This window comes from Acanthochromis polyacanthus, chromosome 14, assembly GCF_021347895.1.
Source record: "Acanthochromis polyacanthus isolate Apoly-LR-REF ecotype Palm Island chromosome 14, KAUST_Apoly_ChrSc, whole genome shotgun sequence".
Lineage (NCBI taxonomy): Eukaryota > Metazoa > Chordata > Actinopteri > Pomacentridae > Acanthochromis > Acanthochromis polyacanthus.
The window spans coordinates 6,775,563-6,791,599 of NC_067126.1; the positions used below are offsets into that span (position 1 = coordinate 6,775,563).

The 16,037-nt window shown below is 42.3% G+C and overlaps 2 protein-coding genes across 2 annotated transcripts; both read left to right on the forward strand.

The window, feature by feature from the left end:
- Positions 1 to 3,258: 3,258 nt before the first annotated feature.
- Positions 3,259 to 4,194, forward strand: LOC127537258 (olfactory receptor 11A1-like). Its single transcript, XM_051959403.1, has one exon. The coding sequence runs from the start codon at positions 3,259 to 3,261 to the stop codon at positions 4,192 to 4,194; it is 936 nt and encodes a 311-aa protein (XP_051815363.1).
- An 8,575-nt stretch (positions 4,195 to 12,769) lies between these two features.
- On the forward strand, positions 12,770 to 15,956 carry LOC127537259 (olfactory receptor 11A1-like). Its single transcript, XM_051959404.1, has 2 exons — positions 12,770 to 13,720; positions 15,723 to 15,956. Exons 1-2 carry the CDS (start codon positions 12,770 to 12,772, stop codon positions 15,954 to 15,956), a joined length of 1,185 nt encoding a protein of 394 aa, XP_051815364.1.
- The last annotated feature ends 81 nt before the right edge of the window (positions 15,957 to 16,037 follow it).

Here is a 16,037-nt window from a genome sequence, read left to right on the forward strand (position 1 = left end):
TCGCTGGACGTTGAATAATAATATCTTCTTATTTCAGAATAAGCTATACAGACAAATAAAAGGGACTGCAATGGGCACTGCGTATGCACCAAACTACGCTGGCCTCTTCTTCGGATTCTGGGAAGAACGGTATGTGTGGAATCCCGCAAATCCCTTCAGACAGTACATTCACTTCTATGGCAGATACATAGATGACCTATTTTTTGTCTTCCCTGGCTCTGCTCAACAGTTAAAGGACTTCCACCATTACCTAAATGGCACCAATCCTAACATCAAATTGACCCTGGAGTTCAGTCAGACGTCCATTAATTTTCTGGATCTGAATATCTACGTTGACACGAATGGATCTCTCCGTACCACAATCTACAGAAAACCAACAGACAGAAATACTACCCTCAGAGCTGACAGTTTCCACCCACCCAGCCTCATTTCAAACATTCCCCTTGGACAGTTCCAGAGACTCAAGCGCATATGCAATACAGACTCAGAATTTCAGAAACAATCATATAACATGTGCAGGCGCTTCAAACAAAGGGACTACAGTAACAAAACATTAAATCAAGTACTTTTGAAAACTAAATCTATTGAACGAACACATCTCTTCAAGCCTAAGCCCAGGCAAAGGGGTGATAACAGCATATTCTGCACTCTCCAATACAGCAGTCAGTCGTACAAAATTAAAAAGATCATTCAGCGGAATTGGGATATCCTGCTGAGCGATCCCTCCATTTCTCCAGTCTTCTCCAGACCTCCACAATTTGCGTTTAAAAGGGCACCTACACTCAAAGATAAACTGGTCAAAAACTATCTTCCTGCTACCAAACCACAGATGTTTCTTCAAAAACCCATGGGCACTTACCAGTGTGGATCCTGTAACCACTGTTCACACAACAACAAATCTACGACCTTTAAGGACTCATCTGGACTCAGAACATTTCACTGTAAACACTTTGCTAATTGTAATTCTACTCATGTGGTATACCGCTTGGACTGCAAATGTGGTTGTTTCTATATAGGACTTACAAAAAGAAGACTGAAAGACAGATTCTCAGAGCACAAATATGCAATAAGGACTCTAAATCTTGATTACCCGATTGCCAAACATTTCAAAAATTCTATGTGTTGTAACCCTAACCAACTCACTGTGATGGCAATTGAAGTAATCCCCAAAACCAGCAGAGGTGGAGACAGACTAAGAACTTTGGCACAAAGAGAAACTTTTTGGATTGAGACTCTAAAAGCCACTGTGTTTCCAGGCCTCAATGAGGAGGTGGACTTTTCGGTGTTTTTATGAATATTTGACTTTCTTGTTATTGCACTGCCTGTTAGTGATGTATTGTGTGGACACTATTCTCTATTCCTTCAGGTTGAGAGATGCTGTAGATTGATCTTATGCTGTACACAACTGTTCCATTTTAAGGGCGCTGTGGAAACATGGGTATTGTCTATGATTACCTTTTTCTTCTAGTCTCTTTATTGTCAATGTTTTTAAATGTTGTTATTTCATTAGTGATGTCTTGTTTCAGGTGATGTGGTCATGTAACCTGTTTTCAGCCCTTATTAGGCACACCTGTGCCCTATTGCTGTATTATGTTCTGATGAAGGCCGTGTAGTGGCTGAAATGCGTGACTGCCGTCCATGAATTATTAAAGGACTTTTAGGAACTCGGAGTGCCTCAGATCTCTCTTCTTTTTGCTATTTAAATGGATTTTTTCCACTGGATCCTGAAGAGCATCCGGTATACCTCTTTCTATCCACTGATGCACTCATCTTTTGCCTGTTTTTACAATGATCAACAGATGACTGGAAAAATGACCCGTTTTGGCTCAGCCATCCACAGTTGGTGATTATGTAACAACACTGAGGGCCACATTTAGACAGGAAGTGAGTGAGTGAGGTCATCAAAATAACGCTGAGTCGTCCTCTGGCTCGTGTCTTGATGGATCCTACATTTATCAACACATGAGCTGCAGATGTCCTGAAGTGCAGAAGATCCTTCTGCTCCAACCCAGACATTCTGTAGAGGTGCCAAGCATTCACACCGGTCACATCAAGGAAGTGAAAGAACACTGGGAAGTCTCACCGTTTGTTTCTGCATCTGTGGGGATACATTGCAACACACTGATCCATGAGATCCACTCTTCCCATTATGCTGATTGTACAGCTTCACAGAATATGGCCTTGGGATGTCGAGCATCTTCTTTTCTTTCTTTCTCCATCTCTGGGCCACGTCTAATGGAGACTGGACAGCACAGCAAGAGGCAGACATGTTGAGACCCTCCAAGAAGTCTATGAAGTGTGAAATGAGTTTGGCTGTGAAGGATGAGCTGGCTTCCAGGGATGAGCCCGCCACACTGGATCAACTCATCTCCCTCTCCACCTGGGTGGACAACAGACTGTGGGAACACCACCAGGAGAGAGGGACCCAGGCCCTGGCGTCTCTCACCCCCAAACCTCAGTCACCCCCGTCCTGCATGCAGCCTGCCATGACCTCTCCAGCCTGCCTCTGCGTAACCTGCCACTCTGGTTCCACAGCCGCAGCCTGAGCCCACTGATCTGTCACAAGGGCCTCCCATTGATCATGACTGGCTCCGGTTTTCAGTAAACAGCAGGCCCTGTCTCTGTCTCCATACCACACTTAGGACTGTACGATTGACCTGTTGCCCAGAGCTCCCCATCCCAGTAGCTGCTTGTATAACATGTATAACCAAACCATTAAATTAGACTAAATGGACTGGCAAAATGAGACTACATCATCCAACACAGTCCCCAACATGAAGCATGGTGGTGGCAGCATCATGATGTGGGGATGTATTTCAGCAGCAGGCCCTGATAGGTTTGTAAAATCAGAGAGTGAAATGAATTCAGCAAAGTACAGAGAGATCCTGATGGACAACTTTATGCTGAAGAGAACTGTCACCAGAAAGAAGATTTGTTTTCCCAAAACTAATATTCACATTTCAGCAGGGGTTGTGAACAAGCACTGATGTATTTTTTTCTTGTTAAGTTTCTGAAAATTTGGTTGAAGTTTGAGCTTTCTGGACACTTGGCTACTCTCATGTAATGAGGTGTGGAAACAACACAGTAAACAACTGAACTTCAAATCTCCAGGGTTTATTGGGTTTGTTTTCATGCTCGTCGTGAACAGTTAATGAGATCCATGGAGGGTGGGACAGTCAGATAAAAGTTTTCACAGGCTCAGACGCTCCACTTGGGGGGGTGAACACTCGTGTGTTACTGGTGAATGATTCTGTTTTCATGGACCAAATGAATGATGAATTTAATGTCACATATCTCACCTTTAGTGGACATGTGGAATTGCACAAATTCAGATTTCTGTATTTTCTGGTCATGTTTATTGTGTATGTTTTAATACTCAGCAGTAATTCCATTATCTTGGGCATCATCTGGGTTCATAAAAGCCTTCATGAGCCAATGTATATTTTCATTGCAGCTTTGTTACTAAACTCCATTCTTTTCAGCACCAATATCTACCCGAAGCTTTTGATCGACTTTCTATCTGACAAACAGGTCATAACTCATTCACATTGTGTCTTTCAGTCATTTATTTATTATTCTCTAGGTTCATCTGAGTTCTTACTGTTGTCAGCCATGGCCTATGACAGGTATGTGTCTATATGTAAACCTCTGCAATATCCAAATATCATGAGAAAATCAACAGTCAGTGTTTTGCTGCTTTTAGCTTGGCTTCTGCCTGCTCTTCAGGTTATGGCATGGACTGCAATGAGTAATAATTTACAACTCTGTAGATTTACTTTATCTTCGATTTTTTGTAATAATGGCATTCAAAAACTTTATTGTGTGACCCCGAGAACACTGTCAGTATATGGCATGATTGCTGTGCTTTATTCAACAATTCTCCCCATACTTTTCATACTGTTTACATATGCAAGGATTCTGATAATATCCTATCGAAGTGGCAGAGATGTCAGGAAAAAAGCTGTACAGACCTGTTTACCTCACCTGCTGGTTTTAATGAGCATTTCATGTTTGTCCTATTACGATATCATTATAGCTCGACTACAAGTGTATCTGTCCAGTACTGCACGTTTAATAATGGCCTTACAATGCATCATCTATCATCCTCTGTTTAATCCAATCATATACGGTGTAAAAATGAAAGAAATCTCTAAACACCTAAAGAAGCTGTTGTGTGAAGGCAAACTGACCTAATATGTTAAAACTGGAGTAAATTCAAAGAACAGATTTGTCTGTTAAGCAAAAATGTTCTATATTTCTACAAGTATTCAAAATGAATGACTGTCATAAGTCTTCATCTAACTAGAATTTAAACTCAAAATACCTGTTTCTTGTTTCAATTGATGGTACCTCAGTCCTGTAATATTGCATTGTGATACTTAGGATTGAGTTGGGCTGTCTGAGTCTCAGTCCTGACACATTCACTCTACATTTTCATGTTTTAAACAATCTGTGTGGGTTTTTTAATTCTTGGTTTTCAATATTTCAAGCAACAATTAAACTACATCTTCAGTTGTGCCATTATATCTAACAGCTCCAGTCTAACTGCAGCTGTAGCGCGTACAAACTTGTGCATTTCCAACATTGCAGCAGGTTTCCCTTCAGGTTTACTCAAAGAAATATGAATATATTGACAGGTCTATGACTACTTTCACAGAAACAGTCCTGAGTATGTGAATGGTTTTCATGTACATTTATATACATTTTAAAACTGCATTATTAAAAGCTGGTCTAATTGTTTTTGGTTTATGTTTATAATGTTCACAGAGAATGCAATGAATGTGGAAAAACTTGGAACAACTGAGAGATGTTTATTTCATCACAATGCGGTATGTTTTTCTGAAAATCTGAAACATAAATATGTCAATAAAAACTCAGTTTTTTCACATAAGATTTGACTGAAGAGTTGTCATCATTACAGGCACATCATGAAAGACAGATTATTGTTCAAGGTATAATACTGACAAAATATCTTTCTTTTTTTTAATTACATTCCAAAACCTTAAATTACAAGAACATTGTCCATTTTAAAACTGAATACAGGATAAAGTCAGTAATGAGCTGCCAGCACATTTTTGGATATTCTGTTATGATATGAATTTATTTCGTATGTGTGGTTTTTATACTGTATACAGTATCGACTATTAAACGACAGTGTCTTGGATTTCCACTTTTGATGCATCATTAAAAATAACAAATGTCACATTTTTATTTATAGCTGTACCATTAAATAATAGAAAAGGTTCTTGTTGTTGTTGTTTTGTTTTTGTTTTTTTTACCTCTATCGACAATCTCAAAGCCTCCCTGAGGCCACAAACCATGATTTTAGCATGACTCAAGAGATGATGGACAGATGACTGGAAAAGATGACCCCTTTTGCCTTGGCCGTCCACTGTTGGTGATTGTGCAATGATGTTGAGGACCGCAGTCTGATAGAAAGTGAGTGAATGAGTGAGTGCACCAAGGCAACACTGGGTCTTCCTGTTGCGCATGTCACGATGGATCCTACATTTATCAGCGCATGAGCTGTAGATGCCCTGAAGTGCAGAAAATCCTTCTGCTCCAACCCAGACATTTTGTAGAGGTGCCAAGCATTCACACCGGTCACATCAAGAAAGTGAAACAACACTGGGAAGTACCACCTTTTGTGTCTGCATCTGTGGGGATACATTGCAACACATTGATGCTATGCCATAGTATAATATACACAAAACATGTTTGGAGTATATTTATTTGTCTCTCATACTGATTTACATACTTATTTTACATTTTTTGAACATATATGGCAACCAGAGATGTTCTGTTGTCTTATGTACTTTTAAAAAACACACACTCCATCTTTATTTCAAAAGGGTTCCAGCTGTCACAGCAGCAACTTCTAGCAAAAAAGACACTAAATTCAGGCTCTGTTCATAGAAAATAGCCTTGGGATGTTGAGCATCTTTCTTTCTTTCTTTCTTTCTTTCTTTCTTTCTTTCTTTCTTTCTTTCTTTCTCCATCTCTTGGCCACATCTAATGGAGACTGGCCAGCATAGGAAGAGGCAGACACATTTAGGGCATTTCCACCAAGGGAACCGGATAAGAACCATTGGTTCAAGGTAAGGGCCAGTGCGGGTCTGGTTCAAGTCTTGTGCAGCCGAAAATCCCGTTTGCTTTTCCATCGGCTATGAGCCGAGGTGTGGCAGCGTCATTGCCACCGCAAGACGTCAGTATGTCACTGCAGGCGTAGCCGTTCCTCGATGATGGTGCACCGTAAACATGGAAGTGCTGTTCCTGAGTTTTCCAGCCTACAATGCGATCCAGAAACAAATAATCTGGCTGTTAGTAGCTACTTACCTTTATCACAGTCACGGGTAACGGCGATTACATTTGAGAAGACAGGTAACTGTCAGAGATGTTTTGATTCTTAACACTGTTAGCGTTAGCTTAGCTACTTAGCCTCGAATACGTTTGCATCCATTACATAGTGGTTAAACAAATGCAATAAATTGATGATAGTATCTACATTTACCTTTATAGATTATCAGAGGTCAGCTGTTGTCTGGGAACATCCGTGATTATGCAACTGGTGGGACACAACTGTACTGGATTTCAGCTGAAGGCTGCTGTTCTGTGCAAACTGTCATGAGACATTTTTATTGTGATATACCCTTCACTGCTGTTAACTTTTGTTTCAACAAATTGTTTGAGATGAGGAAATCACGATTGCATGTTTCTACTTAAATGCCCTACTTTCATGATTTAATATCACCAAAGCATTAACTTTTACATCTTCCATAAATGTCACCTGAAAGTTGAATAACTTTTTGTGAGTAATGTATGTAGACATGTCACGTAAGCACACTTCAATAATATATCTGCTGCAGTAGTGCAGTTTATCTAGCTTGGTGTGACATACGTTGTAAGAAACAACATATGCTGCTGATATGTTTCAGATTGAAATCTGGTTGAAAAGCACAACTGATTATCTGTCAAAATGTGTGTAACAGAAGTGTGCACTGAACACTGAATAAAGTCTCTGTAGATTATAGACAAAACACGCATCTTTCATCATAAATATATTGTTATTCACCCAAAGTGCAAGAGTAAAATACAAGTGTACTTATATAGCTAAGAAGGAAAAGAATTCACAAAATATATGATTATTTTTCATAAAAAAGGCAGAAATAGTGGACAATGCAGTTTATTTCTGTGACAGTCGCTCCAGCACCGACACCATGCGTCCCATCAGTCCAACCCAGGTTTTCATTCATCCTCTGGATGTTCTGGAGCATGGCAGAGGTCAGGTCTCGGTGTCTTCAGATATGTTCCAAGAACTGTTCGTCTGACCTCTCCAGATACTGCAGAGGATCCACAGCAGCATCCTGCTTCCTTCAACCTTGCATAAAAGCACCCAAACAGTATTAGTTGTCAGTAATTATTTTCTATATTCATGAACACAGTTAACTTAAAGTGAATGTTATATTTTGTGATTTTAGGATTAGCCAAAAGATAACATACTGATCATGTTGATGTCTGCATAGTCTAAACAGATCTTACTAGATTTAGTCTGTTGAGAGGAGGACGGTGTGGAGGAGCTGCAGGACGGAACCGGTAAGCTGCAGACGAGTGCTCCTGGTAACTGGACCTCATCATCCAAGGCTGACAACTAAATAAAATGAACAGGAAATGTTGTTGATAGCATCTGTAATTTAAAACCATTTTCTCCATTAATTATTAATTTGTCCGTACGATGTTAGAAAATGTTACCAAAAATATAATTTCCAGCAGTGCTAAATGCCTTGATATATTTGAGCAACAACTAAAAACCATCAAAGAAATCTGTGTATAAGAAATGAATGCATTGAATTTCCACATCTGCAAAGCTGGAAAATCCCAGAACAATCAGCATTTTACCTTGAAATTATAAAAATAGCTACACATTACCAGTACTCCTCACTTCACTGTGTTAATTTGATCTTTTGAATCAGTTTTAAACTCGTATTAATAATGTTAAAGTTTATTGGTTCTTCAAGGGAAATGTCAATGATTATCATATAGTTCAGTAGTATGATTGATGGGTCATTGTGTAACAACGTGGGAGCTTCTGAATACAGGTCTGGTAATGAAATATTGCTGCTGCTTTTCTCAGGTTTTATAAGACATTTTTTCATAGCTTGTTAGCTTAGCAGCGGCTAACTCCTTAGCAAATAGTCGACCTCTGATCAGTGATCCTGTGTCCGGACCACGTTAGCTGGCGTAACGTTCATAATATTGATGTGGATCTGTTTAAGCTGGCGTATTCATAGTCGGCTCACAGCAGGGTGTTTGAGAAATAAAACTTACCAGGATCAGGGTCGGTGGTCTGTACGGTGGCCTGCATCAACTTCTGCTCAGCTGTGGCGTTCAGGGACCCGGTTGGAATCACGGAATGCAGCCGGTCAAAATGGGGGCTCTTTTTGGCCAACAACTGCTGCATTCCAGCCGCCTTTTCTGGTCCTTGTAGTCATTTCTGAGCTTTTTAGTTTGTCGAGGAGTTAGTCAGGCTCTGTTCATACAGCTGTAGCCATCTCCTACTGGATTGTTTCAAACACCGGTGTGGTCCAAGAGGCTCCCTCTAACTTTCACTGAATTTCATATGAAGACCACAGTTCCAGGAAGCATTGGGTCTCCTCCTCAGACCGTTGCTGCTTCAATTTTGCTTCTGTGTGTACCGGTTTTCAAAACACAAACACTGAACATTACTGCTACTCGCTCGGCTGTTTAAAAATGGCGCTTCTGTGTTTCCGCTGTTGACGGTTGGTCACAGTAACCCCGCCCCCAGCAACTGACGTACTGGGCTCTCACCTCGGCCCACCTCTGGTCCAGCAAGGAGTTGGGGCCGGTGCGAGTCCCAGTTTTTGGAGCCTGGAGGCAGCCCACCGCATGTCGAAAAACAAAAAACTGGGGCCGAATCAGGCACCGACTCCAACTTCGAACCGGAACTGCCTCGGTCAAAAAGGCATAAAAGAGGCCCTCCAAGGAGTCTGTCTGACAGGACTGAGTGAGGCTATGAAGGATGTTGGCTTCCATGGATGAGCCTGCCACCCTGGGTCAACTCATCTCCCTCTCCACCGGAGTGGACAACAGACTCCAGGAATCACCACCAAGAGAGAGAGGGACCCACGCTTTAGCCACCTCTGTCCTGCACACAGCCCGCCATGAGCTCTCCAGCCTGCCTCCACTCAGCCCCATCACCTGTCACTTTGGGTCCACAGAACCAACCTCAGCCCACTGACCTATCACGAGTGCCTCCCATTTATCAAGACTGGCTCGAGTATGCAGTAAACATCAGGCTCTGTCTCTGCCACCATACCGCCCATACGACTGTACGGTAGACCTGTTGCCTAGCGCTCCCCATCCCAGTAGCCGCTTGTATGTCTTGTCCAAACCGGAGCAGACTACTGTGTTGGTGTATATGAAAGACTCCCTGACGACCTGTCTTATTCGCCCCTCGTCCTCACTGTTCGGAGCCGGGTTCTTTTTTGTGGGGAAGCAGGACAGGACCATCTGACCCTGTATCTTCTGGGACCTGAACAACAGACCAGCATTTGTTCCTCACAACAGTGAGGCACAAATACCCTTTGTCCTTGCTCAGCTCTGCCGTTGCCCCCTCTACAGGGCCACAATATGCACAAAGTTGGATCTCTGGAACGCCTATCACCTGATCTGTATCTGGGAGGGGAATGAATGAAAGAAGGCTTTAACTATCCCCTTGGCCATTACAACTATCTCATCATGCCCGTTGAAATAACCGATGTCCCAGCCATCTTTTGGAAACCTGATCAAGGATGTGCTCTGGGACTTCTTGAACAGGTTTGTGTTTTTATAATTGGATGATGTCTTGATGTTTTCCCACAACCAGGACAACAACATGTCCACCAGGTCCTGGAGCACCTTTATGCGAACTGCCTCTAAGTTTGAGGTCCACGTCCAGACAGTCTCCTTCTTGGGTTACATCATGTTGGCGGTGGTGATGAAGATGGACCCAGTCCAAATTGCAGCAATGAGGGATTAGGCCAAGTCCAAGAATCGCAAACAGCTCCAACAATTCCTTGGGTTTGCCACTTTCTACTGTGGCTTCATCATGAACTTCAGCTGAATTGTGGCCCCCTCACAGCCCTCACCTCCATAATGACCAATTTACTCTGGACTCCAGTGGCAGCGATGGCATTCAAGGAACTAAAGTCTAGCTTTGTGTGAGCCCCCATCTCCACACTGCCAGACTCGAGCCTCCAGCTCCTCGTGGAGCGCCATTGACTGGAGGGCACTGAGCAGCTGTTTTTGGTTTGGACCAATCACTAAAACCTCTTGCACATCCAGACGGTCAACAAGACGAACTGCCAGCAAGCCAGGTGGGCCCTGTTTATTGGACACTTGAATTTCTCTCTGTCTTAATGCTCTGGCTTCAGGAACACCACATCGGATGCTCTATCTCAGTTGCATTCTGCTGAGGAGGCCCCTAAGGAGCTGAAGCCCATCCTTATATCCAATTGGTTTCTGGTAACCCTCAGCTGTGAGATAGAATCCAAGGTCCGTCAAGCCCAGGTGAACCAACCAGACCTCGGCAAGGGCCTGAAAAACAACCTGTTTATCCCTGACTCCACTCTGTAGTCCTTCAGCTGGCTGATCCAGCCATCTGACCTGCCACCCAGAGATCTCCTGTATCTTGTTTGTCCTGTGCCAGAGGTTTTGGTGGTCCTACATGGACAATGACACCTGTGAGTACATTGCAGATGGTACTGTCTGTGGCCAGAACAAACTCTTTAATCCATCCACTGCAGTTCTCCTTCATCTGCTGCCCATCTCCAGACGAACGTGGTCCCACATTACTCTGGATTTTGTCACTGGCCTTCCTGCCTCAAACACTCACACTGTAATCCCAACAGTTGTAGACCACTTCTCCAAGGCAGCCCACTTGCTTACTCTGACCAAGCCTCCATCTGCTCAGGAGACCGTGAACCTTTTTTGTTCCAACTACAAAGACTGTCTGTTAACAACGAGTTGGACCAGTGATCTGAATTAACATCCCAGGTATGGAAGGCTTTCTGCTCTGTGCTAGGGGCCACAATCAGTTTCTCCTTCAGGAACCACCCACAGTTCAATGGCCAGACAGAGCCACTCAACCAGGAGCTGTAGACTGCCCTCCGCTGCCTCACCTCCAAAGACTCGTCTTCCTGGAGATGTCAGATTCCCTGGATGAAGTCTGCCCACCACACACTCCTGAATGCCTCCTCCGTGTGATCCCTCTTCCAATACTTGTTCGGCCACCAAGCTCCTCTGTTTCCAGCCCAGGAGGAGGAGATCACAATCATGTCCATCTCCACACACACCTGGTGCTGTGCAAGGACCTGGTGACAAGTACGTGCTGCCCTCCGGCAAGCCCCTCAGAAGATGCAGGACTAGGCCAACCACCACCAAACCACTACTCTTGTGTACGTCCCAGGTCAGTGAGTGTGTCTTCACTCGAAGGACTGGCCCCTTTGAGAGGAGTCCAAGAAGTTGGTCCTTCGCTTTATTGGGCCTTTTGAAATTGAGGCGGTCACCAATTTCTGCACCACGGCTGAGCTGCTCCTTGATGGTTCAACCCACCTTTCACATCTCTCAGGTCAAACCCGTTCAAGTGAGCTCCTCAGACCCAGACATTCTTTACCGACTCGTCCGTCGCCTAGCACTCCGGATAACCACCATCTCCATTGTTCATTGGTTGCTGGATGTGCAATGATGAGGCTGACGTCATCAGTACCTCATGGACTGAGAGGGCAAAGGACCTCAAGACCATTGCTGGGTTCTCCGTTGGCAAATCCTGGACCCCAGCCTGATCTCGGACTTCAACTGCCAGCATCATGATTGGCTCTGTCATGCGCCAGGAGATGCCCAGTCACTGCATGTGTCCCCATTTGGCCTTCTCCTTTCATTTCTTCCCTCTCTCTTCTCACTTTCTTGCTCTCTCTCTCTCTTGGTTTCACTCTTTTTGTTATTCATTTGCAATCACTTCTCACTTGGTGACCATACATGAGATGATGTAAAAGCATCCACTGTCGCGGCAACAATGCCATCCAAACTCATACATATACAAGAAAACAGCTTTTGAATAGCTGTACACTCTAGTGACTCCTGTGCATGAAAGTGTTAAGAAATACAAACAAGCCAGCATGTTTTAACCTCCTTTAGCAGAATGATAACATTGAAGAGCCACAAAATTATATTCTACAGAGTGGACTGGAGGAGTAAGAGTACATCATCCAACACGGTCCCCAACATAAATCATAGTGGTGGCAGCATCATAATGTTGGGATGCATTTCAGCAGCAGGCCCTGAAAGGTTTGTAAAATCAGAGGATGAAATGAATTCAGGAAAGTACAGAGAAATCCTGCTGGACAACATGATGCAAAAGAGAACTTTCACCAGAAAGATTTGTTTTCCTGAAACTAATATTCACATTCCAGCAGGGGTTGTGAACAAGCATGCATTCAATTATTTGTTTTTTGTTAAATTTCTTCAAATTTGGTTAAAGTTTCAGCTTTTTGGAAACTTGGCTACTCTCATGTAATGAGGTGTGGAAACAACACAGTAAACAACTGAACTTCAAGTCTCCAGGGTTTTATGAGTTTGTTTTCATGCTCGTCGAGAAGAGTTTAATGAGATCCATGGAGGGTGAGACAGTCAGATAAAAGTTTTCACAGGCTCAGACGCTTCACTTCAGGGGGTCAGCACTTGAAGTGTGTTTCTGGTGAAGGATTCTGTTTTCATGGACCAAATGAATGTTGAATTTAATGTCACATATCTAACCTTTAGTGGCCATGTGGAATTGCACAGATTCAGATATCTGTATTTTCTGGTCATGTTTATTGTGTATGTTCTGATACTCTGCAGTAATTCCATTATCTTGTGCATCATCTGGGTTCATAAAAGCCTCCATGAGCCCATGTATATTTTCATTGCAGCTTTGTTACTAAACTCCATTCTTTTCAGCACCAATATCTACCCGAAGCTTTTGATCGACTTTCTGTCTGACGAACAGGTCATAACTCATTCACATTGTGTCTTTCAGTTTTTTGCCTATTATTCTCTAGGTGGATCTGAGTTCTTACTGTTGTCTGCCATGGCCTATGACAGGTATGTGTCTATATGTAAACCTCTGCAATATCCAAATATCATGAGAAAAACAACAGTCAGTGTTTTGCTGCTTTTAGCTTGGCTTCTGCCTGCTCTTCAGGTTATGCCGACAGTTGCAATGAGCAATGACTTACAAATCTGCAGATTTAATTTGACAGGAATCTTCTGTAATAACGCAATTTACAAGCTTTATTGTGTGACCCCAAGAACACTGTCAATATATGGTGTGTTTAATCTCCTTAATATAGCACTTCTCCCCATGCTTTTCATATTGTTTACATACACAAGGATTCTTATCATATCCTATCGAAGTGGCAGAGATGTCAGGAAAAAAGCTGCACAGACCTGTTTCCCTCACCTGCTGGCTTTAATTAGCACATCAAGTTTGTGCTCTTACGATGTAATTATAGCTCGGCTGCAGGTGTATTTTCCCAGTACTGCACGTTTAATAATGACTTTACAGTTGATCATTTATCATCCTCTGTTTAATCCACTGATATACGGTGTAAAAATGAAAGAAATCTCTAAACACCTAAAGAAGCTGTTGTGTGAAGGCAAACTGAAAGAATATGCTAAAACAGAAGTAAATTCAAGGAACAGGTTTCCTGCAAAGCAAAAAATGAAAAAAAGTGAAAAAATGAAAAAACATTCTACAATTTTTAAAATTAAAGACTATATTTAGTCTTCATCTCAGTAGAATTTGCACTCCAAACACCCTCAGTCGTGTAATATTGCTTTATTGCTTTGTTCTCTGAAGGATGGAGTCGGGCTGTCTGGGTCTCAGCCCCTACGTTTTCACTCTACATTGTCATGTGTTTTCAGCAATGTACATATTTTAATATTTCTCGTTTTTTTATATTTCAAGCACCAATTAAAATACATCTTCACTCGTACCTTTACGTCTAACAGCTTCAGTTTAACTCTGGTCTGTGCCACGTATAAACTTGTGCATGTTGAATGTTTCAGCAGGTTTTCCTTCAGGTTCACTCAGAGACAAATGAGCTGAATTAACAGCTGTATGACCGTGTACTCAGTTTCATCTACATTAATTTTCATTCAGCTGTTGTGATTGTTTTGGTTATTGTTTTTAATGTTCAGGGGCAATGTAATGAATTTGAAAACTTGGAGCAACTGAGAGATTTTTTATTTCATCTTAATGCAGCAATTTTAGTGAAAACATAAAAGATAAATTTGTCAATTAAAACTGTTTTTGTCACATAAGATTTGATTGAAGAGTTGTCATCACAAAACGATTACGCGAAGTTGTCCATTTAAAAAATAAATACAGGAACAAATCTGAGTAATGAGCTGCCTGCACGTTTTTTGTTATTATATGAATTAATTTAATGTGTACAGTTTTTATACTCTATATAGAGCCTCCAGAAAAACACGATTATTTATTATTTCGCATCTTTTTGCATATTTCACAACTATTCGCATACTTTGCAGCTTTCCGCAATTTCCCCGTATAAAATGGCATAAAAACCCCGCATATTTATTCACATAATCAAGGATTTTAGCCCGCTTAATCAAGGATTTTTGCCCGCGTTTTTCTGGAGGGTCTATCTATACCAACCCGGTCTCACGGGGATTCGTGAAACTGTCACGTAAGTTTTAGTTTCGGTTTCGTGCGCACCAACACGATTTCGTCATGTTTTTCGTGCCGCTCACCACGAAATGTTTTTCGCTGTGGTAATCACATCTGAAAGTGGTTTATACCGGCGGATTCATGACGATCTAAGCTGTCCATCGGCGTATACTGCTTGTGTGATCGTGTTTGCGGCCGCCGGCCGCCGGACATTCTTGAAATTCCTATGCAAATTGGTAAGTGTACCACCGGCTTATGGTTAGGTTATGGTTAGGTTATGGTTAGGGTTATGGTTAGGGTTATGTTTAGGGACGATGTCATGCAAAATATAGCGTTGGATTCGCCACGGTTTTACATTAAAAATATAATATACACATTCTTTTGAAATACGTTCTGAGTGGCACGAAAAGTCCGCCGTTTAAAATACATTGGTGCGCATTTCGTGGTGAGCGGCACGAAAAACATGACGAAATCGTGTTGGTGCACACGAAACCGAAACTAAAACTTACGTGACAGTTTCACGAATCCCCGTGAGATCGGGCTCTCTATACAGTATATACTATCAAATAACAGAGAGTCTTGTATTTCCACTCTTGGTGCCGCAATAAACATTAACAAATGCAAATGTCACTTTTTCCATTCATAGCTTTACTGTTAAGTAATCGAAAATGTCCTGTTTTTCATTCAGTAAGCACAAAATAAATTTCTCGAAAGTGTACTGTATTTTGCTGGTCAATATTAACCAAGCAACTGCATGTTTATTTGTACGTGAAATGCAGAAGTAAGGTCCAGTAATAAGTTATCACTCAGGTAGAGATGTATGTTAATGCTAAGAGTCAACAGGGCCTCATAGCCAATGTTTATTTTAATTTTTCTGCTGGATGTCATTATATGACAAAGACCTGGTGACAGGTATGTGCTGCCCTCCCACTAGCCTCTCAGAAGATGCAGGACCAAGCTAACCACTGCTGCACCAGTGTTCCTGTGTATGTCCCAGGTCAATGAGTGTGTCTCTGATGGATGGACTTGCCCCTCCAAGAAGCTGGTACCTCGCTTTATTGGGCCTTTTGAAATTGAGGTGGTTATCAATCCCTGCATCACCGAGCCAAGGCTGAGTTGCTCCTTGCCGGCTCACCCCACCTTTAAAGTCTCTCAGGTCAAACTCGTCCAAGAGAGCTCCTCGACCAAGACATTCTTTACCGCCTCCTGCGCCACCTCGGACCCTGGATAACTCCCACCTACATTGTTCAGTGATTCCTGGATGTACGGTGACGAGGCCAAGATCTTCAATACCGCATGGATTGGGAGGGCA

Excerpts from the sequence above, each read along its gene's own strand:
- LOC127537258 (XM_051959403.1), top strand. The coding sequence starts at position 3,259 with ATGGACCAAATGAATGATGAATTTAATGTCACATATCTCACCTTTAGT.
- LOC127537259 (XM_051959404.1), top strand. The coding sequence starts at position 12,770 with ATGGACCAAATGAATGTTGAATTTAATGTCACATATCTAACCTTTAGT. Across the intron at positions 13,721-15,722 it reads AAGAATATGCTAAAACAGAA|GTCAATGAGTGTGTCTCTGA; the intron begins GTAAATTCAAGG and ends TGTATGTCCCAG.